At 37.8% G+C, this 22,896-nt stretch overlaps 1 protein-coding gene across 3 annotated transcripts in view; it reads right to left on the minus strand.

Annotated features, from left to right (window-relative positions):
- Positions 1 to 49: 49 nt before the first annotated feature.
- The window catches only part of intu (inturned planar cell polarity protein), a 29,700-nt gene continuing 6,853 nt past the window's right edge, over positions 50 to 22,896 (minus strand). For 2 of the 3 annotated variants that reach the window (XM_022678080.2, XM_007238406.4), the window contains exons 4-16: positions 16,438 to 16,644; positions 13,240 to 13,358; positions 12,887 to 12,976; positions 11,834 to 11,911; positions 11,258 to 11,441; positions 10,933 to 10,986; positions 10,754 to 10,816; positions 9,900 to 10,121; positions 6,524 to 7,069; positions 4,851 to 4,945; positions 4,382 to 4,571; positions 3,127 to 3,266; positions 50 to 1,933 (exon numbers count right to left, since the gene is read on the minus strand). In XM_022678080.2, the coding sequence (XP_022533801.2) occupies positions 1,822 to 1,933; positions 3,127 to 3,266; positions 4,382 to 4,571; positions 4,851 to 4,945; positions 6,524 to 7,069; positions 9,900 to 10,121; positions 10,754 to 10,816; positions 10,933 to 10,986; positions 11,258 to 11,441; positions 11,834 to 11,911; positions 12,887 to 12,976; positions 13,240 to 13,358; positions 16,438 to 16,644 (2,100 nt within the window). In that variant the 3' untranslated portion in view covers positions 50 to 1,821. The remainder of the gene's footprint in view (positions 1,934 to 3,126; positions 3,267 to 4,381; positions 4,572 to 4,850; positions 4,946 to 6,523; positions 7,070 to 9,899; positions 10,122 to 10,753; positions 10,817 to 10,932; positions 10,987 to 11,257; positions 11,442 to 11,833; positions 11,912 to 12,886; positions 12,977 to 13,239; positions 13,359 to 16,437; positions 16,645 to 22,896) is intronic. The other variant, XM_022678079.2, reaches the window with a different exon arrangement.

Below are 22,896 nucleotides of genomic sequence, written 5' to 3' on the forward strand. Positions count from 1 at the left end.
TTGTGTTGTTGGCTTTTTCAATTATTTTTGTAAAAAAAACAAAACAATAAACAGTAAACATAGCAAATTTATTTGCATTTTTCCCACACATCTGTGATGTGCACTTATAAAGATTCTGTATAAAACACGTAAACTGCTACATATTAAATAAAGAAACATCTCCCCCACATAAAAAAAGAACATAGCTGACCCTAGATTTAAGGTTGAGAGGTGATGACGTCTACTCATTTTAACCTCACTAATGCTCATGTCGCTGAATGCAATCAAATCCTCCTTGAATTTGTTTATTTTTTTATATGCCCTTGCACGTGTCCCAAAACTTTTGTCTTTTCCATACAGTGTTTGTAGAAGTATGGAAAGCCATTCTATTTGGTCCTGCATGAAATAAGGTCACTTGGTTTAAAAAAAAAAAAAAAAAAAGTTACATAATTTGTCTCGGTCATAAGAAAAATAAATGTCTCTCTTAAAATCTACAGTTTTAATGTTTTTATGTTCTAATAGTCCAGCATTTGTCTGCCTACTGTCTATCTGCTGAAACATTAGCATTGTGATGTTTACCAATATTATGTTTGCGTTTCCCTGTACTTGGTTTCTACTACACTTTGTTTCAAGTTAATGGATTTTACGTTCTTAAATACTGAAAATGCATTAAACTTACTGTGCCTGCTGAACAACCATATGCTGTTCATACAGCATATACAGATTAGGCTGTAGTCCTGGTGTATACAGGGGTTAGACAATAAAACTGAAACTGTAATTTTAGTGTGGGAGGTTTCATGGCTAAATTGGAGCAGCCTGGTGGCCAATCTTCATTAATTGCACATTGCACCAGTAAGAGCAGAGTGTGAAGGTTCAATTAGCAGGGTAAGAGCACAGTTTTGCTCAAAATATTGCAATGCACACCTTATGGGTGACATACCAGAGTTCAAAAGAGGACAAATTGTTGGTGCACGTCTTGCTGGCATATCTGTGATCAAGACAGCAAGTCTATCCAGGGTAATATCAGCATACCACCTAGAAGGACCAACCACATCCAACAGGATTAACTGTGGACGCAAGAGGAACTTGTCTGAAAGGGATGTTCAGGTGCTAACCCGGATTGTATCCAAAAAACATAAAACCATGACTGCCCAAATCACAGCAGAATTTAATGTGCAGCTCAACTCTCCTGTTTCCACCAGAACTGTCCGTCAACACAATACATTATTGTGATCTAAAACCAGGTGTTTCAGTTTCATTGTCCAACCCCTGTACATTTAACACATTAAACACCTTAAACATACAGGTGTTAAGACTTCCAGAGCTATGTACAGGCCAAAACTAAAACAAGGTTTCTCCCAATAATAATGTGAAGTATAAATGTGAGCGCTTGTATTGTTTTCTTCAAGCTTCTCAGTTTAAGTCAGATTTTTTTTCTGTCCTATTTTTTGGTATAATATAGCACAATACCTGAGGTATAACTGTTGAGATTTTTATCACACGGTCTCCCAACCAGTCAGAAGTCCCGCAAAGCACTGGGTTCACTAGAAAGGCTATTCATCTGAAGACCATCTATACAAGAACCCAAGCACTGACTTTTATCAAGTGCCAAAACTGAACTCAATTCCTTGTTCCCTCTCGATTGCTATAAACAACTAGGCCTGAATTGAGGTTTACACAGTTTCCAACATGTTTTCCTCATTAGCCAAGTAAGGGGCCCTTATTTCTTGTGGAAAACATTTCCCAAAACTGTGTGCATCAGACTTGTGTTCCTCTACCACAGGTGGAGAAAGATCCCATATTGGTGGGTCCGAGAAGGGCTGAAGCGTCGCTGAAGGAACATCACATGGCCAATCCAAATGACAGTCTGAAAGCCATCTCCACAGGAACCTCTGCCACAGAGTCATGGAAACACACATAGAACTCCTGAGGTACAGGTTCTAGGACCATCCGCCTGGAACACACAACAACACAAAAGTTTCTAAATGTGATAAACTGAGAGTTTCTCGTGTACATATGGAAAAAAAATACTTGAATCCAGAAGGAATTAAATGACAGTAATAAAACTTGGCAGGTATCCATGTGAGACTGTCATGGAGTGACTTAGAATGACAGCAGATCATCTTCAGTAATGAGGCCCACTTTTGTCCTGTGTGGAGGCACTGTGAACAGTGCAAATTTGTGAAAACTGTTGTCACACGTTCAGAAGGCCACGTGTCGTGCGCTTTGCAACTTTGTTCGATGCCAGATCACATTTGGTCTTCATTACAGGCACATGACAGCCCAACATTACGTTAATAAGGTTCTGAACCCATTCTCAGCAGTGTTCTTCAGAAATGACAATGCTCATCCACATACTGCTGCTGTCTCAAGAGCTTACCTTAGAGATACAGGCACTATGCCATAGCCAGCAGATAAACCAGACCTATGTCTATCAACACTCCAACCCTACCGCAAAATCTGGGATGGGTTATGTGTAGCTCAATAAGCATGATCAAGTGTTGACCATTATTAGTCTAAATATATATATAATTTATTTATCCAGGTAATGTTTATCTTCCTTCCTAACAGCATGGCAATCCGACACTTTATTCTGGGTATATCTATTTTTTCTTTTTACTTGGTGAATGAGCGTATTTACAAATTAAATCATTACAGTGTTTGGCATTGGAGTGATTGCACAGGCTGGTAGGTATGCAATAGAAAAATGGTGCATGTACTGCATGGAAACAGAGGCAGTGGACTGATAAATGACAGCCCTTTCTGCTCCAGCTTTAGCTTAGATTCCACTGAGGCCCAGCTGCAGGTGATCTGCACTGCACTCAGACCTATTTACCTTTCCTTTCCACTAGATTTATCAGTGCAGACAACAAACCGCCCACACCGCGAGGGCTGCTGAGTTCAGCCTCAATTTAACCAAGACGGAAAATTGCTTCAAGCTTTCTGTCAATTTAAAAAAAAAAACTCCCAACAAAAAAAGTGTATTCTTCAAAGCAGGAATATTTCAGTTGATCCCAGTTGATCCCAAACTGTATCAAACTTAATTTATTGCCGTGTACAGACTGCTGAAATTTGCTAAATCAATTCCACCCATAATACTATAAACCTGCTTTCTTTGTAGAAGAGAAATAAAAATGAAATATTTACCCGATGACCCAGTATGTCATGGTGGGGGGAGGTTTCTTTTGGTCAGTCCAGTTCTCTGGTTTGCACTGAAACAGAACACCATGTTCTTTAACAGGACCAAGCCCTCGAGAAGCCTGAGGCCTGTCAGCTCCTCTCCGTTCCTGATAGCACACAGAGAGAAACATATTAAAAATATGAATATCGTGTTCATGCAATAACCAATCAACCACCTGTTTAATATTAAATAGGATTCCCTTGTGTCCTCACAACAAATCTTACTAATAAAGAGATGGGTTCCCCATTCCTCTGAAGGTGTCTTGTGGGATTTGGCACTAATACATTCGCAGCAGATCCATAAAGTCCTATAAGTTAGTTCCTGTAAGGTTTTGTGAGTGCATCAGTGGGCCTTGGGCACCCATGACCCTGTCACTGGTTCACCAGTTGTCCTTTCTTTAACTAGTCGGTACTGACCAATGCACATACTAGGAACAACACAAATAACCTGCCTGATGTTTTGGAGATGAACTGACACACTCTTTTCTAGCCATCATTATTTGGGCCTTATTAAAGTAAACACCTGTTCACCTGTAAACAACTGTTCACTTGCTGCCTAATACAGAATAACCTACCTCTTGATAGATGCCACTCAGTGTTGCTAATGTTATGGATGCTCAGTGTGATACACAGGTATACCAGTATCTCTGCTTCTGGCTATACTAATCCATAGTGCTGTTTTCCCAGACAAGGATTAAGCCTAGTCATGGACTAAACAGACTTCTGTATACTGTAAGTAAAAACCGCTCATTCCATGTCTGGGATCTCTGCAGTAACACCAGATTTTCCGTCCTTTTTTTATATTCAGTATCTTTAGTAAATATGTAGTTACATATTTAGAATCATGTACCAACAATGTTATACCTGATGATATTTTGGCTGTTACAGATAAAAACAAATATATTACATTCACTTTTCAGCCCCTCTTTAGCTGTCACAGGAGATTTTTCATTCCAGTATTTTTCATATTAAACATATTATTTTACATGTATACCCACATAATAGAGAATATGCTGTTGTTACTAATCAAATTTTTTACACTTGTGTAATTAGATGAGTTAAAACTTGATAGTTAATAAACATGCATTTAAACAAACTGCTACTGTAATACTGTAATACACAAATCATTACACTACTATTGCCTGGATTATTATTATGTAACTAAACTGTTATTAAAGATTTATAATGTTCCTAGGTGGCCTTGACCTCACACACACTGTACCCGTGGTGGTAGACTCTGCTGGAAGGCGTGCCGTATGGACAGACAGCAGTGGTGGAAGTTGCGGATGAGCTGAGGGTGGATAGAGCCGCTGAGCTGGGAAACCTCTCTGTGTGTGGGCGCGATAAAGATACCCTGCACCGTCTCCATAAGAACATAGTGGAAGAGAGTGTTTTCCACTCCTGCTGTGAGCCTGACACACACACACACACACACACACACAAAATGAGGGTTTTCAATCAGCATTAATTTAGAAAAACATGAAAGCCCTTTTAATCCATCCCTTTAATCAGAACTTGCAGTTAAGTAAGACATCGAAGACAAGTTTAATACTGGACTGGGATGAAAACTGCATTACTCAGAACTCTACACTCTACACATTCTACACTCTTATGTAATGTTACTGAAAGAAGGCAACTATTTCCAAACACCTACATGACTCATTTAAGCTTAAAACCCAGGTTGGACTCACTTCAGAATATTCTGCATCTCCTCCGTCTCTTTGTCCGTCAGACTTTTCCTCAGAGAACCCAGATAGAACGGGTTTGGCTGCTTCAGTCTGGGCATCTGGAGTCAAACACACACACACACAGCGACTCATTCAGTAATGCTGACATATATGTAACCATTTTACCCTTCAATAAATCTAAAACTAAACATTACTCCACAGAACAGCACTGCTGGTATTATCTGTTTTATATCAATACAGCAATTGCTGAATCCACACTGACGTTCGTTTGTGTAAGTGTGGTTTTCTCATACGTTTGAGTCTCAGAGTTGAGCTGCAGTATTTCAGAAAATCTGATGAAAGACAGTTTCCATTGTCTTTTCTGTGCTCGTCTTTCTGTCTGAGGATTTACGAGCCACAGACTTTATATAAAATATGTCGAGGCAGCCAGAATTAGAAGAGTGATGTCCATGTCTGATTCATTGCTTTGCCTCCTGATATTTCTATATATGTCTCAGATCTGGAGGAAACCAGGGCATAAAATAAATGATGGATGACAAAACCATACTTCACAGACATGATCCCCCTGTCAAAGGAAGGCAGGAGAAAATACATCAGTTCACTCTTTAAGATCTAGATAGGCCACATCAAAAAGCTTGTTCTTTATGCATGTAAGATATTCATCAAAGGGCTACAGTGCTGACTGTGAATGATATTCAGATAACTTTGGATGCACTGTTGGAATGTATAACATTAAACTATACAGTACCAACAATGGTACATTTGTACATTTTTTTGTAGTTCTTAAAAAAGTAATAAAAGTTTTGGAACATGAAAAGTTAAGTGTCACAGTACAAATATTACAGTAAATGTTAGTAAATAAAATTCAGTAATGGCTGGTATATTGTCACCTTTTATATCCAATCTTTCAATTTTTAACATATCGTTAAACAGCCAGTTCTTTTTTTTATTTTTTTTTTTTACATTGTGCAAAAATTTTATGATGAGTGAACCAATAAAAATGCTCCAATACATTTTACATTCGTCTCCTGTTAAGGTGTAATTTTGTAAATACAAAGTTTTTGTGTTACTGTAACGATGTCATAACATTTTAATTTTTAATTCAATAAGACTAGACTAGATTAATCCTAGACAAATTCTGAGCATACGTGGCATTCTGAATGGAACTTTACCATTTAAATGAAAAACTCTGTCCAGCTCTAGCTATGCTTAAACACTTTCTACATTTAACAAAAAAAAAAAAACAGTGAAATATATAAAGCTGTGATTTCTCCAGTTGAAGTACGTCTTCCCTGCACATTTCAATTAAGTTTTCTCTGCTTTGAGAGTTTCACTTCAGCTTAGAAAGGGCTCGTTAATCAATTCGCTTGCTTGGATCAGGTCTGTTACAGCAAAGAAAACACTAAGCAAAACAGGGATCTCTGGACTAGTATTGGACACCACTGTGTTAGACCAAATTAGATTATGTAGGGCATATAATCTATAATCTATATTTTTAGGCTATATTTGAGTTTTAATTTTGATCTTGGTCATCATGACTAAAATAATTGTGCAATCGCCAGGCCCACATTTTTTTGGAAATGTCCAGAAAGTGGGAAACACTGTATAAAATTAAGAACATATGGTAAACCCTGACCCTGTTATATACAATTAAATGTAAAATAAAATGCAGAAACCTTAAACAGTCCACCGCTGCCCCCGCTGCCGTCTGAACCTCCGGACCCCAGTGAGTCCCTGCGTGAGCCACCAGAGGGCATCCTGCGAGCAGCATCGGGTGTAGTGTGAGGACTATGTGCCAGCGTAAAGGTCACAGAGGTCTCCCCACGGCCCTCACTCCCGCTGTCTGAAAGACTCCTCTGAGGGCTTGGCCTTCTGCCCTTCAGTCCTGCACCACCAGAGCCTGAACCCGACTCTCCAAACAGAGTACGGCCAATCACGCTGGGAGAGGGGGGCTTGATGGCAGCTGTGAGCCGGTTGAGGATAGGTGAGCTGCCAATTCCATCCAGGCGGTCCCGTCCACCGGAGGGAATAAACCAGTCAGCACAGGAGAGGCATGGGGTGGGTGGAGCACAGAGCCGCTCTTCAATGGCCGAGTCGAGGCTCTCCAGCTGGAGGAGAGTGGCTTTGACTTGGTCTACATAAATACAGTCAGGACCAGGGGATCCAACAGCCGGGGACGCACAACCACCGGCCTCTAGTAAAACACACTGCATAAAGTGCCTCTGAAAGACAGACAACAGTATAAGTGTCAGGAGATTACCAAGAAAACAATCAAAAAGATTATTATTTAAATGATAAGCATCAAAAATAACTTTTAAATAACCAAAAATACTCCTATATTCATCAACAAATGAATTTTTTTTTTTTTTTTTAATTAAGCATTTAAAATTTAGAAATGTTTAATATCCTAACTAGTGCCAATTAATAATTAGTTGGATATTACTTAACCATTTAACAATGTTTATTACTCTAAATACTGTTATTTGTGACCCTTATTATAAAGTGCTACATAAAGTTCAGACGATGTTACAATTTTTAATGTCAGTACAAACCAGTGGCGATTGCTCTAAGACTGCAAGGGAAGCTCAGCTTCCCCTAAAATGTAAAAAAATAAGTGATGAAATATATACTGTTGTGTGTACATGGATATCATTGGATAAATGCTGGACTTTGTCCCGCCCATCGGACGCTCAGCGTCTCTGGGGGTCTATGGAGCAGTGGGCTGGCCTCGGCCGGCCCGGACGCTCAGCTTCTGCATGATGATTGGATGATCTGTCTGAGGCGGAGTCCCTTTTTGATTGACAGCGAAATGAGCGAATCAGCGATCTTTTAGTGTAAAAAATCTGTTTTGGAGAAGCCATTTGATAGTCTTCCATAAGAAGAAAAACTGAAGAGTTAAACAGCAGGGCAGATCAACTGCTCAGATTAATTTGGTGTAAAAGGTGGGGAAAAGTAACAGGTATTTCCAGCTGTCCTGGTATGATAAAGTGAGCTGGCTGAATGGAAGTGCTGTAACAAATAAAATGTACTGATGGCCATTCCTCTTGATGAAATTATCTCAGGACATAAATGAACAGGGGCCAGGAGTAAGTATTGTGTTATCATTAAAAATAATTTAAATAATTTAAATTAATAAAGGGATTATTTAAGGAAATTAAAACTGTCCAAAAAGGAAATAAATTTACCTGTATTTTTCCTTTACCAACTTTAAAGATTTTGCGTAATGTTTTTTTTTACTGATCATTTTATGTTTGTTCATGTCATAGCGTCATTTTTATGTAATTGTTCAATGTAAAGAATGGGTACCTTTTTGTTGTGTAGTGAAAACTTAAAAATAATGCCTTTTGTTTACAAAAAAAAATCTCAGGGAGAGTAGAATTTACGTATAAATAAAACTACATATGTTAAGATGTAGGCCGAAATTGAGCTTCCCCTCTTTGAAAGACCAGCATCCGCCACTGGTACAAACCTTATATGAAATATAAACTTTATATAAAAGTTTACGCACTTTACACTTTGTATGCAGTCACATAACTACCTTTATATCATCATTGATAATAACATCATCCAACATACCAAATTATCCCTAATGGCTTTTGCAATGGGATTAATAACTGACCATTAAACCTATGGTTCAAGGGGAATAATTTTTTTTTTTTCACTGACAATTTTTCTCTTCATTTTTAAATTTTGCCAAACTACAGATAAAATTGATCTTTAAATCTGTTTAAAGTACTTGATGAGATATGCACAGACACTAATATTAACTATTAATATTATCTAAGATACGTTGGTTATGCATTGTACAAAATGATGAACTGTATCAATTGGATTTAAATATGAACATAATTTCAACATGAGGAGATGTCAACTGCTGAAAGATCAGAAAAATCAGGATATATTTAATTCCATCATCAGCTCACTTGATAAAATGTAATTAAGCACTCTTTTCGCAAAACAGGTGTTTGGACAATAATATAAATAACAGACATCATAGACTCTCCCATGAATTGCTGAAGTGGCTAAAAAGGAGACAGACTGAAGGAAAATAAGGTGAGTAGAGCCCAAATGAGAGGATAAAGAGAAAACAGTGTGAGTGAAAGTGTGAAAAAAAAAAACGCTGCCTCAGGGAGAAAATAATACAGCGACGCTGGGGGTCTGACAGCTCTTCAGAGACTTCAGCCTGACAGGAATGTGAGTTATCCAGCCAGCAATAAGTGTAGCAGCAGGGAGAGGGAGAGAGCAATAGAGGTGCAGCTGGGAGAATATTGGATAAAACAGCTTTCCATATAAAGCTATACATACAAAAACACACACACAAGAACACATAGACACACACAATAAAAAGGTAACACTTTGGGTAATTGAAAATACAGAGAGTGTGAAACTAGAAACACTGAAGGAATGGAAACCAGCCTAAATATACATCTTAACTAAAACAATGCACTGAAATGACCTGATTTAAAAAGTTTTCCATAAGAGCAAAATATTACACATGGAATAGGCAAGTTAACTAAAAACCTTGTGTTGGGATTATAGGATTAGTTTTAAATGAAAAGGCTGGGTAAAGTAATTTCACCTCACAGCATCTGTACTGTTTCTGATTGATTTGATTATGCTATCCAGTGTTCATGCTCACTCACAAGATGACACCTCACAAAACTAAATCTTAGCAAGTGAAACTATCTAAATTCAAGGCAATATGTATTATTTCATCTGATAAGAATTGTTGTCTTAGGTGTAAGAATATTTTGCTTATTTTAAAAATAATGATCTTTATTAGTCTTACTTTTTCCACCTTATTTTAAGTAATTTGAACTTAAAGCATGAAAAATCTGTGTTTCAAATTAAAGCCAAATTGTATTTAATTTAAGCCATTTTACTTGATTTAAGTCTATATTCACTCATTATTAAACTTTGTGGTTGCTTATTATATTTTAAGAAAACTGCTTACCACATTGGCAGATTTCTTTGCTTAATTTAAGTGTATTTAAGTGTAAGGTGAACTTAAAACGTCTGAAAGGCAGCATATTCAGAAATTATTGCACTCACCAATCCAACAATCAGGAGAAAGTAACGTGCGTGGGGCTCACAGTAGCCCAGACGTGGGGTGAGGGGGCTGGGCTGTGTGCGACGTTGTGGAAACACCTCCCTCCACACCACCAGCTGACCCACACGCTGCTCTGTGGGCAGGGCAAGGAGACAGTAGTGCTGGCAGTACAAACACACATCCAGCAGGTCCTCCTTAGGGAGGTGGTTCGCGATAAGATAACCCTGAAATAGAAAGAGGACAAAATTAATGGGACACCTGCTCAGTTATTTTTCTGATATTAGGAGTATTACTGGTTTGTTGGAGTAACCAGTGTTTCTACTAGACTATAAGAGCATTTCTGTTCGGATCTGCTTGATTAGAGCATTAGTGAGGTCAGAACATTGGGTGATCACTATGTCACCACGTTCCAACTCCCCAACTCAACCCAAACATACTGGAAGAAACATCATCATCCCAGCAAACACAATGCCACTGCTTTACAGATCAATGCCTGGGGGCTTTATACCCCTTTATACCCTAGCTCACACATGGCATTAAGTGTGGTGACAAGTGGTCTAGTTTATATTTATCTGCTCCAGAGGGTGTAATTTTACTGGCAATACTTCTTAACAGGAACTACGTTTGCATGTCTGTGTCAGGAATGGGTTTCATATGTTCTCACACTCCAAGACATGAGATGCTCCTTTAAGGTAACTGAATCATCCTCATCTACTCATTCATTATTTAACCATTCTCTTGTTCAGCAGATGGCTGGCATTTATACAGTCAAAGTGCTGCTTAGCTTAGTGTCATCCTGCCCAGTGCTGTTGATAAAAATGTGTGAAATGTGTGATAAAGTGGGACAATGACTCACCTTGTAGAAGAGACAGGAACCCAGAGTGACATACAGACGTCTCATGCCGTAGGAGTCTTCGGACTAACAAGTCAGAAATTAACAGGAAAAGATTGAATGACGCAAACTTTCATTAATAGTTTCTTCTTCTTGTTACACAATAAATCACATAATTAGCTTGTAGGCCTAAAAAAGCTTACCATGTCACCAAAATCTGAAGCCTCAAAGTCTGAAAGAACAGTGTCCACCTCAACCTGTCAGGCCACAGACAGCAGAGAAGCATGTTAGCTAAAATTAAGAACTGCACATAGTAAAGATCTACCAGTACAAAGAATGGTATTGTATAATTCAGTACTAGCCTCTATGTGTTCAATACACACATACACATTTGAACACATTTGAACACATGTTTTGTACAATGTAGAATAATAATAACAAAAACGTAATCCGTGTATAATCAGTTTTTCTGTATTAGATTGACAACCCAAAATCCAAAATATGAAGAGAAAAAGGGAGTGGACATGCCTTGATGTCTGGTGGTAAAGTGAGCCACCGAACTGCTGGTAATCCGTCCAGAAACAGTGTCCCGGAGATATCTAGAGAAGAGGGACAAGAGCCGTCACTCAAACGAGACGGCTGGAGGAGCTGCTGGAAGAATAGGCAGAAGAAATGATCCAAAGGAGGAGTGTTCTCTCCTTCACAGAACGCACTGAAGAGAGAGAAAGACAGAGAGAACCATTAGTGGCAGAATGACTTTCTGTTAATTAAATTTTTATTGGGAGCATATTCAGAGGCAAAGTCATTTTTGTCCACATCCAAACACAATTAATAACAGCCAGCAGTGTCTGTAGGCTGTAAGTTAAATTGTAGTTTTTTTGTTATTTCAGTTTATTTTTTCATAATAAACACATTAAAAAAGCTGTAATAACATTGTAAATAACAATAACGTTTAGTAGTGGAGGCCCACAGTGGACGCACACAACAAACTACATCTTAGCCTGAAATAAATGAGGGTTGCCAAGCCGTGTTTATCCACTTCACGCACCCCTAGCAGAATAGAAGAAACATGTGATGATGTAACGATGGCTGAACCCCACCTACCTGTCCAGAGAGCCATACATAACCCGAAGTGTGCGCACCACTCCCTCAATTACAGTCTGCAGATGCAGCAACGGCACCCTGAGAGACGAGCAAGAGAAACAAATCTTCATTAAATACAACTAAATAAAACACAACCCTAAATATACAATATAGTGTACACTCACAGTTACATTATTTGGTGCATATCAACCTTTTACTTTATTAATCTGCATTCACAGATCTAAACACTTGACTCATACTCCACTTGGTATGTTACAAAAAAAAAACAGGCCCAGTTAGTTCAAGTCACATGAAAAAGATACATCACAAAATCTGAAACTCTGGTGAGAATTTTAGCGCACAAACTAGGGGTGAAAGCAGCAACAGAGAGCAGTGTTTCCATGGTCAGTCACAGTATAGTTACGTCAATACTCCAACCAATCTGATTTACCTCATCAGCCCACACTCTAAAAAACAGAGGTACGATATGAGTACTTTTTTGTACTCGAAGGTACACTCTTTATAATTGTACCCTCAAAGGTACAATATTGGTCTTTACGGGGTCAGATTTGTTCCCTCTGAAGTACAAAGTCATTTCTAACAGCAATAAGTACAAATTTGTACCATTTAACCAGCCTAAGGGTACATTCAGTATTCTGCATCACTGTACTAATGAACAATATATATTTAAATTGCACATTTTTTATTTGAAAGCCAGACAATTTTGTATCATCAAGTTTTTGAGCCATATTTAGTTGATGATAATGTTTATAATCTTTATGATCTTTACTGCCACAAAAACCATGGGTACAAAAAAGGACTTTCACTGAAAGGTACTTTTTTGTGCCTCAATATAAGGTACAGCCCCAGCGACAAGCTTTGTACTCTTTTAAGTACAAATCTGTACTTATATTTCTTAGAGTGCATTATCATGCACAAAGAAAGCACATGACAGAGGCTGATGACAAAGATAATGTGTTTAATTATAGATGAGAGCCTTTAGAGGTCAGTTTCATAAGGTGTGTATGCATTGTGATTATAGTCAGTAAATAAAAAGCATTATCCCATGACTACCTGTCAGCTGGCAGGCCAATCACCAGCAGGTTGGCACCCTCCTTCCAGTAACCCACATGCACCAGCTGCTTCCTGAGCAACAGAGAGGAACTGCACACAGGGAGAGGTGAGAGTGATTCAGTCATTCCAAATTAAGAAGTCACTGGGAGCTCATGAATCATAATGTTAATCTGAAATCAATGTAAACCTCAATATAAATCAATATAAAATGTTTTTGGTTTGTGTATCTGGTCATATTAAACACAGCTATTTGTGCCTTTCCATTATCTTACACCAATGACATATGTTACCTTCTCATATTTTGATACAGTTTCTAAGATATATATATATATTTTTTTTTTACAGAAGCTCACCTGACAATCTGTCCTCCAGTGACATTCTCCAGCATATCACACAGTGTGAGAAAGATACCTCTTACTCCTTTTAGCTGCATTGCGGCCTCAGACAGTGGGTACTGGTACAGGATCTCCTGCTGCAAAGAAACAAACACTTGAGAAATAAATACACTTAAAAAGCGTTATGTTGTAGTTTTTTCTTCAAATATCAGCTTTGACTGACATTGCCACTACTGGCCAGAACCTGTGTAACCCAAGTCATACTAATGTCCTAAATATTCTACTAACACAGTCCACATGCTTCTTTCACTTCAGAAGCGTTTTCTGTATCTCTCTTCTTGCCAACACATGCATGTGTATAGCAGTCCATGAGGGGCCCTTAAAGTATGACTTGTATTTATTGCAGTGGTGTAAAAGTGAATTACAGTCCCTGACTTAAGAGGAGGACCAAAAAATATTTATTCTCACATAATAATGCTTTAAAAACAGAGACAACTAATCACTCCTTAGGCCCTATTATATGCAAAGGCTTAGAATTCATTTGTTTGGCAAACCATTAAAAAAAACATTTCATATTTTTTTAACTAAAAGAGTTTCAAAAAAGTCAGTCACTTCCCACATCATGATGTTTACTTTGCTATTGTGTGTTGTTATTAGAGATCTTTACACTGAAATTAGATGTGGTGTTTTAAATTGGACGGTATTTTGATTAGAACACAGTACACAGAGGAAATTCAGCCAAACAAAAACAGATTTAATTGTAAAAAGTAGGTTAGAAATACTCACATAAAATGTATTTATGAATATGTTTGGTGGGTGAATTTAGGTGAATTTAGATGAATGTCGTATTTAGGTATAAGCAGTAAGTATAATAAGCATGTAGTCCTGTCAATTCCAGAAACTTAAACAGCTTAGTGAGGCCCCTCAGGCTCAATCAATGGCCTTTGTTTAGAAGTGCCACGGTGAACAACCTAAAACCCTTATTGTGAACCTGTAGAGCACTGAAACAGTAGCCTAGCCAATCTAAAAAGTTTTAAAGTGATAAACAGTGACATTGGCAAAAGATGATGTGTATGAAATACATTATTATTGCAGTACAAAACATTGACAATTGCAGCCTTTTCTAATGATTAAAATATTAAAGATTTGTTTCATACAGCACTGGAATGCTGTAAAATAAAAGGGCATATTTCTACTGAAGGCTGGATACGCTCGGTGAAGACCAGCTCTGGTCTACTTTAAAATAATAATAGGCAGAGAATGAATGAGGATAAATTATAATGAACAGGGGAGAATGCAGAATTGCTGATGTATTCAGTGAAGATGAAAGGGTGAGAAACGTCTTTTACTGAGGCGTGATTAGTATGCAGAACAGAAACACTACAACCAGGCAGCTTATAGGAATCTGAGGGCAGTGGGACTCTGCGGGCAGTGTGTGAGAGAGTGTGTTACAATAGGTTTTGGTACATCTGAATAGAAGATGCAACTTAGTGAGTTAAGTTTACAAAAATACATTACATGTATAAACGTATTGGGACATTACTTCTGAAATCCATGTTATTAAAAATAATTGGAGTAACGGTTTCTTCTGTACAGGAAAGGTTTTCTACTATATTTTGGAAAACTGCTGTGTAGATTTGATTGAATTCTGTAACAAGAGCATTCAAAATGACAGGATGATCACCACCCCACCTCATTCCCAACATCCCAAAAGTATTAGATGGAGCACCATCATTCAGCTAATACTATGCCTGGTATTAGACATGGTGTCAAGAGGTTTCATGTTTATCTGAGTCCTATTCTAATGACAGTACTCACAATACTCTACAGGGAGTAGACAGGAAAGCTGGACATGTGCATTTACACATCATTAAAGTAGTTGAATGCATTCATTAGTAGGGATGCACACATACTAGTGCATATAGTGTAAATTTAAGTTTCTATTTAAGATTAAATTTTGAAAAGTCAGGATCAATTTAATGGCTTTATTCGTGATCTGCAAAACACACACACATGCACACACAAACATAAAATCACCACATTTCTCCAGCAGCGTAAACCACATCCTCTAAATCTGAGCTCAGCATTTGAAAGCCATCCACTGCTGTGTGTCATGTGACACAGGCAGAGTGTTTGGGCAGGGAAAGAAGTTGGCACTGCTGTGGACTGTGGCTTAAACAGCTTGAGCTGAAGTTCATGAGCGCACACACACACACACACACACACACACTCACCCCAAGACTCAAACTCACATCACTGAACTGCAGCAAGTAAATCTTTCAGTAGAGAGGGAGGTTTTGAAACGAGACAGAGGGTGATGGCTTCAACAAAGAGACTACACACTCTGCACAGTGGCAGTGTGCTGTAAATCAGCTCCACTCAAACAAATCAATGCCCACACCACTACATTTACAATAACCCCCACCGCGTCCACAAGGCAAGCATTAAATGTGGTCATTCTTTGTGCTTTTTATGCAGCGCAACATTTTCTGGACATGTGTTCTTTCAGTGCTGTTATCTTTGGAGCTCTGGAGTTTAGCTGTTTTCAGTGGAGAACTTCCAAAACTGGCCTTAATCTGTTTCCCTTGAAGTTTTATAGTAATTCCAACTTTGCGTAACTTTATTATTAAATGAGAATCTCATGGCCTTAACAGGACAGGCTGGTGCTTCCAGGAGCAGATGTTAGTAATGGACAGACGCTGTGCTGTTATAAATTATTCAGTAGGAGAACTCATCTCCTATTGCTTTTAAAGAATAGACACTGTTAAAATGCAGCCGGTTTCTTTCTGCAGTCGCTGTTGCTGTAGCTCATTTCACCACAGCTGAATTAATTTGATGTGAATTGAATGTCTAAATCAAACTGAGAGACACGTTTATTGGGCCATTCTTACTTGGTCGGCCTAATGTCTTTTAAATGTTTTCCATGAGCTAGAATGATATATATTTGCTTCGTAGCTAAGGCTGCAATTGTATGATTTTTTTTCAGTAAGAAAATATCTTAGAAAATATTATGGATTCACTGTATCACAGTATATTGAACAATTGTTCATACTTTAATAATGACCCTAATATTAATACTATCCTTAACAATAACATAAATACTTTGCTTCTATGAATGAGAACCATCAAGATCCATATCCAATCTGAGCAAAAAATCTGCATCCAATAATGAGGCCTGAAATGTGAGCAGAACCTTTTTAAGAGATGATCACTGACCTCCTCCTGAGGTGACTCTGAGTCCAGTTTGAGTGACAGGTACATGACAATATGAGGTATATGTGCTACAGACATCTGCAGCTCCATGGTATCCTCTCCCCAGAGAAGACGAACCAGCTGGCTGACTGGTGGATAAGTTCTCGACCTGGGCGTCACTGGTTCCACACCGATCCTGCCCACACTGGCCGTCTCCAGAGTCAACCGCACCTGAACAGAGAAGACAGTTGTGTTAAACCACTGAAATCCGTATTTAGAAAAGAGATATGTGAAGGTTTTTTATATCACTAAACGTTTTTTCACAAATACACAAGTCTATTACACATGTAGATTTTTATGGAATCAACATTTATTTTATGGTATAATTCTTCTAATTTGTCATGATCAACTAAGGACAATTAAGGAATAACAGAAGCTCTTGAAGGTAATTTACCTAGTAATAGATTGATCTAGATGTATTAATGTTAATGCCATAACATTAGCCTTAACTTTAGCACTTCATGAAGGTGATGCAGGAAAAATGGATTAGTGTAACAGTCCAACTTTGACAAGAACCGAGAGGTGATATCTTGATTACTGGATCAGAGCATCTCCAAAACATCAGGCAGATGTTGTTCAGTATTTCCGTATTCAAAGGTCTTTCCTCAAATAGTGAGCTCTGTTGTGGCTGCTCAGAGGGGCCTACTCAGTGTTGGGCAGGTGGTTCTGATGTTATGACTGACTGGTGTATTTTTATCGACATGTTTGATTATTATTTGTTTTCATTTACAATCATGGCAAAATTTATATGTCTCTGTATTGAGATAGAACCTGCATATTTTTGAACATCATTCAGATACAGATTGATGGTTAATACAATTGTGCAATTGTTCTTTTATGGGTTTTAAAGCACAATTAACAATTACAACACATTTTTTGTGTAATTTTTAGGTGCTGCCACTGTTAAGACTGGATAAATGTTATATTCACATTAGCTATCATATTGATAAGGTATGTTTCTATAGTTTTTTTATACATGTTTACATAGATCAGTAAATGAATTCATAGCACTGTGCTTTTACTATCACATTCTATGAATATGAATGCATATTGTTGCTGTCCAATGAAAAACAAGTATCTGCAAAACAGCAACTTTACAGGAGAGAGAAAAAAAAACTTCTGAACTTTCAATGAAAGTCAATGTAAAAAGAGATTATTTTAGGTCATTTTTAAGTATTTCCATTGGTCCGTTCATCAGGAAATTATGGCACAGTTTAGGGGACAGATTGTCAGTTCAAATTATGTAGTAAACTAGAAATCAACAATAATGGAGATACTTGTTTTTCAATGGACAGCAATGATATGTAACATACTTAGAAAAATCCCCTTGCTTCAGTTCAAGCAGGGTTTGTAAATTAGATGATAAGAGGGAGCTAGTAAACTGGATTAGAGCTAGGAAATCACCAAAATATGCAGAACGGGGTTGGACCAGGATTAGGAGCCAGTGTTGTTAAACATTAAAGCCAAAGACTTATTTACCTAGAAAAAGGCAAACTACAGCGTGAGGACTTCAGCCTAAATCTACATCCAAAGAGACTTAATTCACTGGAGTTGAACCCAGAGCTTCATACTTTATATCATGTGTTTTCTGTTACGGGCAGATGAGACTCAGCATGGTGCTGCAGTGTGGGTGTGTTTGGGTGGGGGATTTAGTGAGGAAATAACGGTGAAAAGTGAGCTGAGAGCTGATTTCTGATTTCTGACTGGGGAAATACTGTACCAGAGTAATGCTGCAGCAAACTAGAGATCATGACAGACAAATATGTCATGATAAAGTTTATATAATGCAAGAAATATGCACCATGTATGCTTAAACTGGCCACACATAATAAGAGATAAGAAAAACAGAATAAGAGAGATAACTAATGCTGTGTTTACAACTGCTGGCCACAGACCTAGGTTTAGTCTAACAGTCCAGAGTGAAAGTGGATGCAGAGTTCTAGCCTAGTTTTGTTCCATGGTGAGAAACAAGTGCATTAATAGGGCTGCATAATATATATTGCTTGATCACCTATATCATAATGTGCATGTGCAAAGTAATCATATTGCAAGATGTGCAATGTCTCAAATCATTTTTGTTGCTTAATACAAAAGACAATTCACACGGTCCTAATTTTCCATGACATATCTAGAGACAGATTAAAGATCTGCCCAAACCATATTTATTTTACTGCAGTAATGGATACACAGATAACATTATTAATATCATTGATTTTTTTGTGAAATCTGATGAAGTGGATTTTCTGTATTTAGCAAAAAACGAAATAGTGCAAAATATTTTTTCCAATTATGTGCAATTCTAAAAAAAAAAAAGTGTATTATTGTTGTATTTATTATTTTATCTTGATCTGTACCGCATTGTCTTGACACATTTTTATTCACATTGACAAGGGAAATTTAGAAAGACAAACTAACATTCCAAGATGCCACACAATCACTACTTTTGTAAATGCTCTAGCTTGGAAATGTCCTTTTATTGTACACTTTATTTGTTGTTTACTTATTGTCTATTTTCTCCAGTCATACCGGAGAGTTTTACAGTTTGATTTGTTATATAATTCCTGTCAAACAGGAACATGTTACAAAATAAGTATATAGCCGTGATGATGCTTCAGAGCAACTGGTAGGTGCATATTTTACAAGGTTGTAGCTTTACTTGTGAGATTAAAACTGTAGAGTTACAAAAATCGTGGATCCATCCAAAGTTTGGCCAAACCCTGGTTCTTTGTGTGCTGAGCTGTGACACCACAGCAAAACCTCAGCGAGCTCCAGTGTTATGTTCTGTTCTCCACAGTCATCCACAGTGTTTGACCAACCAGATTTCAACAGATAGGAATGTGTCATTTCAATCCAGCGTGAACCACCACTGTAACCTCAGGATAACATGCTTCACAATGAAATATGGTACAGTGTTGTTTTCTTGCACAGTGGTCAAAAAATATAATGCAGTTATGGTTATGTGGGTTTTTGGCTGGTGACGTAACTGTGTATAGAAACGCTGCCAATGGAAATGGTTTTATTCCACACTGGTTAAAACATCCTTTCATAATAACTCTGTTTCTTACGATGCTAAGAAGTATCACAATGCAAAGCTGGGCTTTATTACTAAAAACCAACAAACAACAGATTTAAGAGAATTCTCAGGAAACTCATTGAAAAAAGCATGGCCATCTTCCACACCTCCAAGACACTGCAGAGCCCTGTAATTCTGCGGATGAAGAGACTAAGGTCGAACATTTAGCCTCTTTTTGTCCTCCTACTCCTGTGGTGTAATTTGCTCTCTGCACTCATCCTCTAATCATCCCCTTTTTCTCCCTCCATTCCTCCAACTCACCGCCTCTCCCTCCCTCTCCGCTCCGCAGAATAATGACACTTTTCCTGTGGCCTCCAAATACAAGCCGTGCCATAACCGCCATCGCTGGCGAGGCAATGCAACTCTGTAATTTCAGCATTCCGTCCTTTTTAGGCTGCCGAACCGAACGCGACCGGCTTGGAGAGCGATCAAAAGACAAGCCTTCTGGGAAATCAGCAACGTCCTGTTACGCATATAGAAATACATGGTGGTGATTGGAAGGTACTATCTAAGATTTCACGGGCAGCTGAATGCAAATCAGCACATGTTGTATGAGAGCCTACATTCATCATAACTTCAGCTAATACAAAAATGCCAAAAAATGCATCAGAACCAGAACCCGTGATGCCAGAACCAATAAGCTTGAGTCAGGCTGATTGAAGGGCAGGGACAAAAAAAGGCACCTACTCCATGTTACTCCATTGTGAGGGAACCTATAGGGCCCAACACACCCATTTCTACATTGATTAGGCACTTCTTTATTAAAGAAGCACCTAAATAGGCACTTGTTTTCCTAGGACTTCCAGGCACTCTCACACAGAGAAGAACCTTAAATACATCATCTTTCTCTACTGAAAAAAACACCCTTTTGGACACTGTCTAGTAAGGGTGGAATAGAACACTGCTCATAATGGTACCTTTCTATCAGAAGAGCAGAAGGACACCCATACGTATGCTCTCATTAGAACATAATAATCATTTTTTTATCTACAAGGCACATCATCACAATTTACTGCAATCAATGCCATCCTTGTTGGCACTTTATCTCTTTTTTGCCAGTCTAGGGGGCATTTTGGCTTTGATTTTTTTTAACCATGTAGAGGGAATGTTAAGTTGTTTATGTCCACCAAAAACATTACATTACATTACATTACATTACATTTGGCAGACGCTTTTGTCCAAAGCAACTTACAAAAAAAAACAGCAGACTATAGCAGACTATAGAGTTTCCTGGTAAAAAGGCATTCATGCATATGAGGTTAAAGAGAGCATAAAAAGGAAAAGCAGAAAACAGAGAGCCCTATAAAAAAACACATTGAAAAAAAGAAAAGAATGGATTAAACAGTGGCTGGAAATAGGCCAACTAGGTTCATAAACTAAAATGCGAGCTTGAGATGAAAACACGTATACATACACAGCTACATATTTTGCACACTGCAGTTGCAGACATATAGCTATAGGTAGCTATATGTATGCATACACTGTTCACTTTAAAAATTTACACAATTTTAATCCACTCTATATACATCTGTATTAGCTCAAAGTCTCGTTTCCCACCACATCCACTTACATTAGAAGAGCAACCCGGCCTTAAAATTGACTCTATTACCTTGCAGCGTGAAACAAGCCTTGGAAAGAATACATGCATTTAGTTTACATTAAAATTAAATGGGAAATACAAGGGGGCAATATCTGTAAAGAATAGTGCCTTCAGTTAACTTCCCAATTCACAAATTTTTCCTACATTTTTCCTACAAAAGTATCATTGACTCCTGACTCAGCTAACATGCATAGAAGGACAAAACTCAGCACTTTGGATAAAGAAGTCTGTGTTTAAGGGATTAATTTGTTCTAAGTTGCTTAAATAGGACACTTTAACGAGACATAATCTTTTTAAATGAGCACTTTGTGAAAAAGCCTCCGGCTGCGGCCTCCTTCCCATAACTACATGGTTGCTCCTCTCTGTTCAGATTTAGAGTTTTTTGTTGTTTAAAAAACCCTTTAATGACAAATTTCCACATTAATAAGCTATTTAAAATATCCTTCCCCAGTAGAGAACCAAGTAAAAGAAGCTCTGCATGGGGTTAATGATGGTGTCCTTCTCATTAATAACAAGAGAGAAGCAACGACAGCAACCATTTTTTTTTATATCAATGAAGCTTTCTTAAAGATAACCATGGTTTGAACTGTGAACATCATTAAAAAATGAGTGTTTGGTTCTTTAAACCAAAAATGTTTACCATATATACAATTGGTATATAATAACAATTGGTGGAATATTACTCTTATTCCACTTTCAACAGTGTTACTTCGGCTTTTGTGCTGAAATTCCGGTTCATTTTATATTAAATGGTTTATGATCGTATCATACTTAAAGTGAGCGCAGTCTGAAATAGCCACTGCTGTGTACACACCATAAAATAGATAGCTATGCAAACCAACACTTTGACAGGCTTTTTAACCTTGTTTAGAGTAGAGTAGCAAAGCAGTGAAAGGGAAACTCTGCTACTTAAGGTCTGGTGATGTGCACACATTGATTGTAATGGGCTGTTGGGAAATTCATCAGCCTAAGAGCTAACTTATGAGGCTCACAAGCACCCGAAGTATCCGCCTTACTGGAGCTTCATAAATTACCGTACCCATTTCTCTGGGATAGGATTTTCTGGAATTGGTTTTCTTCCATGAGGTCATATGGATGTTTGGGTGGATGTTTAAACGTTTGCTTCTTTAAGTATCGAAACAGCTCTTCCTCTATGGAAGGTGGTGGATAAAAGTTATATGCTGCCCAACTGATATTTGCCCAACTCTGATATTTTGTTGTTGTGTCCAAAACACAGTGCAAGTAAAATTTTACTTTAATTTTTAAATACTGTGACATCCTCTTAGTGAGCATATTATATTACTCATTTTGTATGTTTTTATTGCTTTGGATGTACTCTTTATCAATGTATCTGCTGTTGGTCTGGAAGTTTTGGGAAAAAAAGGAAATAAAAATGGACTTGTCCTTGGTATAATGGAAAATAATTGTTTCTGCTGTTGTTAAATTCAGTGGACCCTTTTTGGTAAGAGTGCATGATATGGATAAATCATTTTAAATACTACAATTCCTACAAAGACGAGACCACCTGTTGTATTAATACTTTGAGGACGTGTTTCTGTGTCAAAATATCTACTTTCATTGCACACACAGCCTCCCATGAATGTCTAAACCAATCCAGAGTTTTGAATCAGTGTTGCCCTCCAGCCTGCCAGCCACTATAACAGTACAAAGTGAGGCACTTAGAAGTGCTAAAAACAACACATATAAAAACAAACTAGACATGTGGGACAAGGAATAAAAGCTGTTTCTA

Source organism: Astyanax mexicanus, chromosome 8 (assembly GCF_023375975.1).
Source record: "Astyanax mexicanus isolate ESR-SI-001 chromosome 8, AstMex3_surface, whole genome shotgun sequence".
Classification (NCBI taxonomy): Eukaryota; Metazoa; Chordata; class Actinopteri; order Characiformes; family Acestrorhamphidae; genus Astyanax; species Astyanax mexicanus.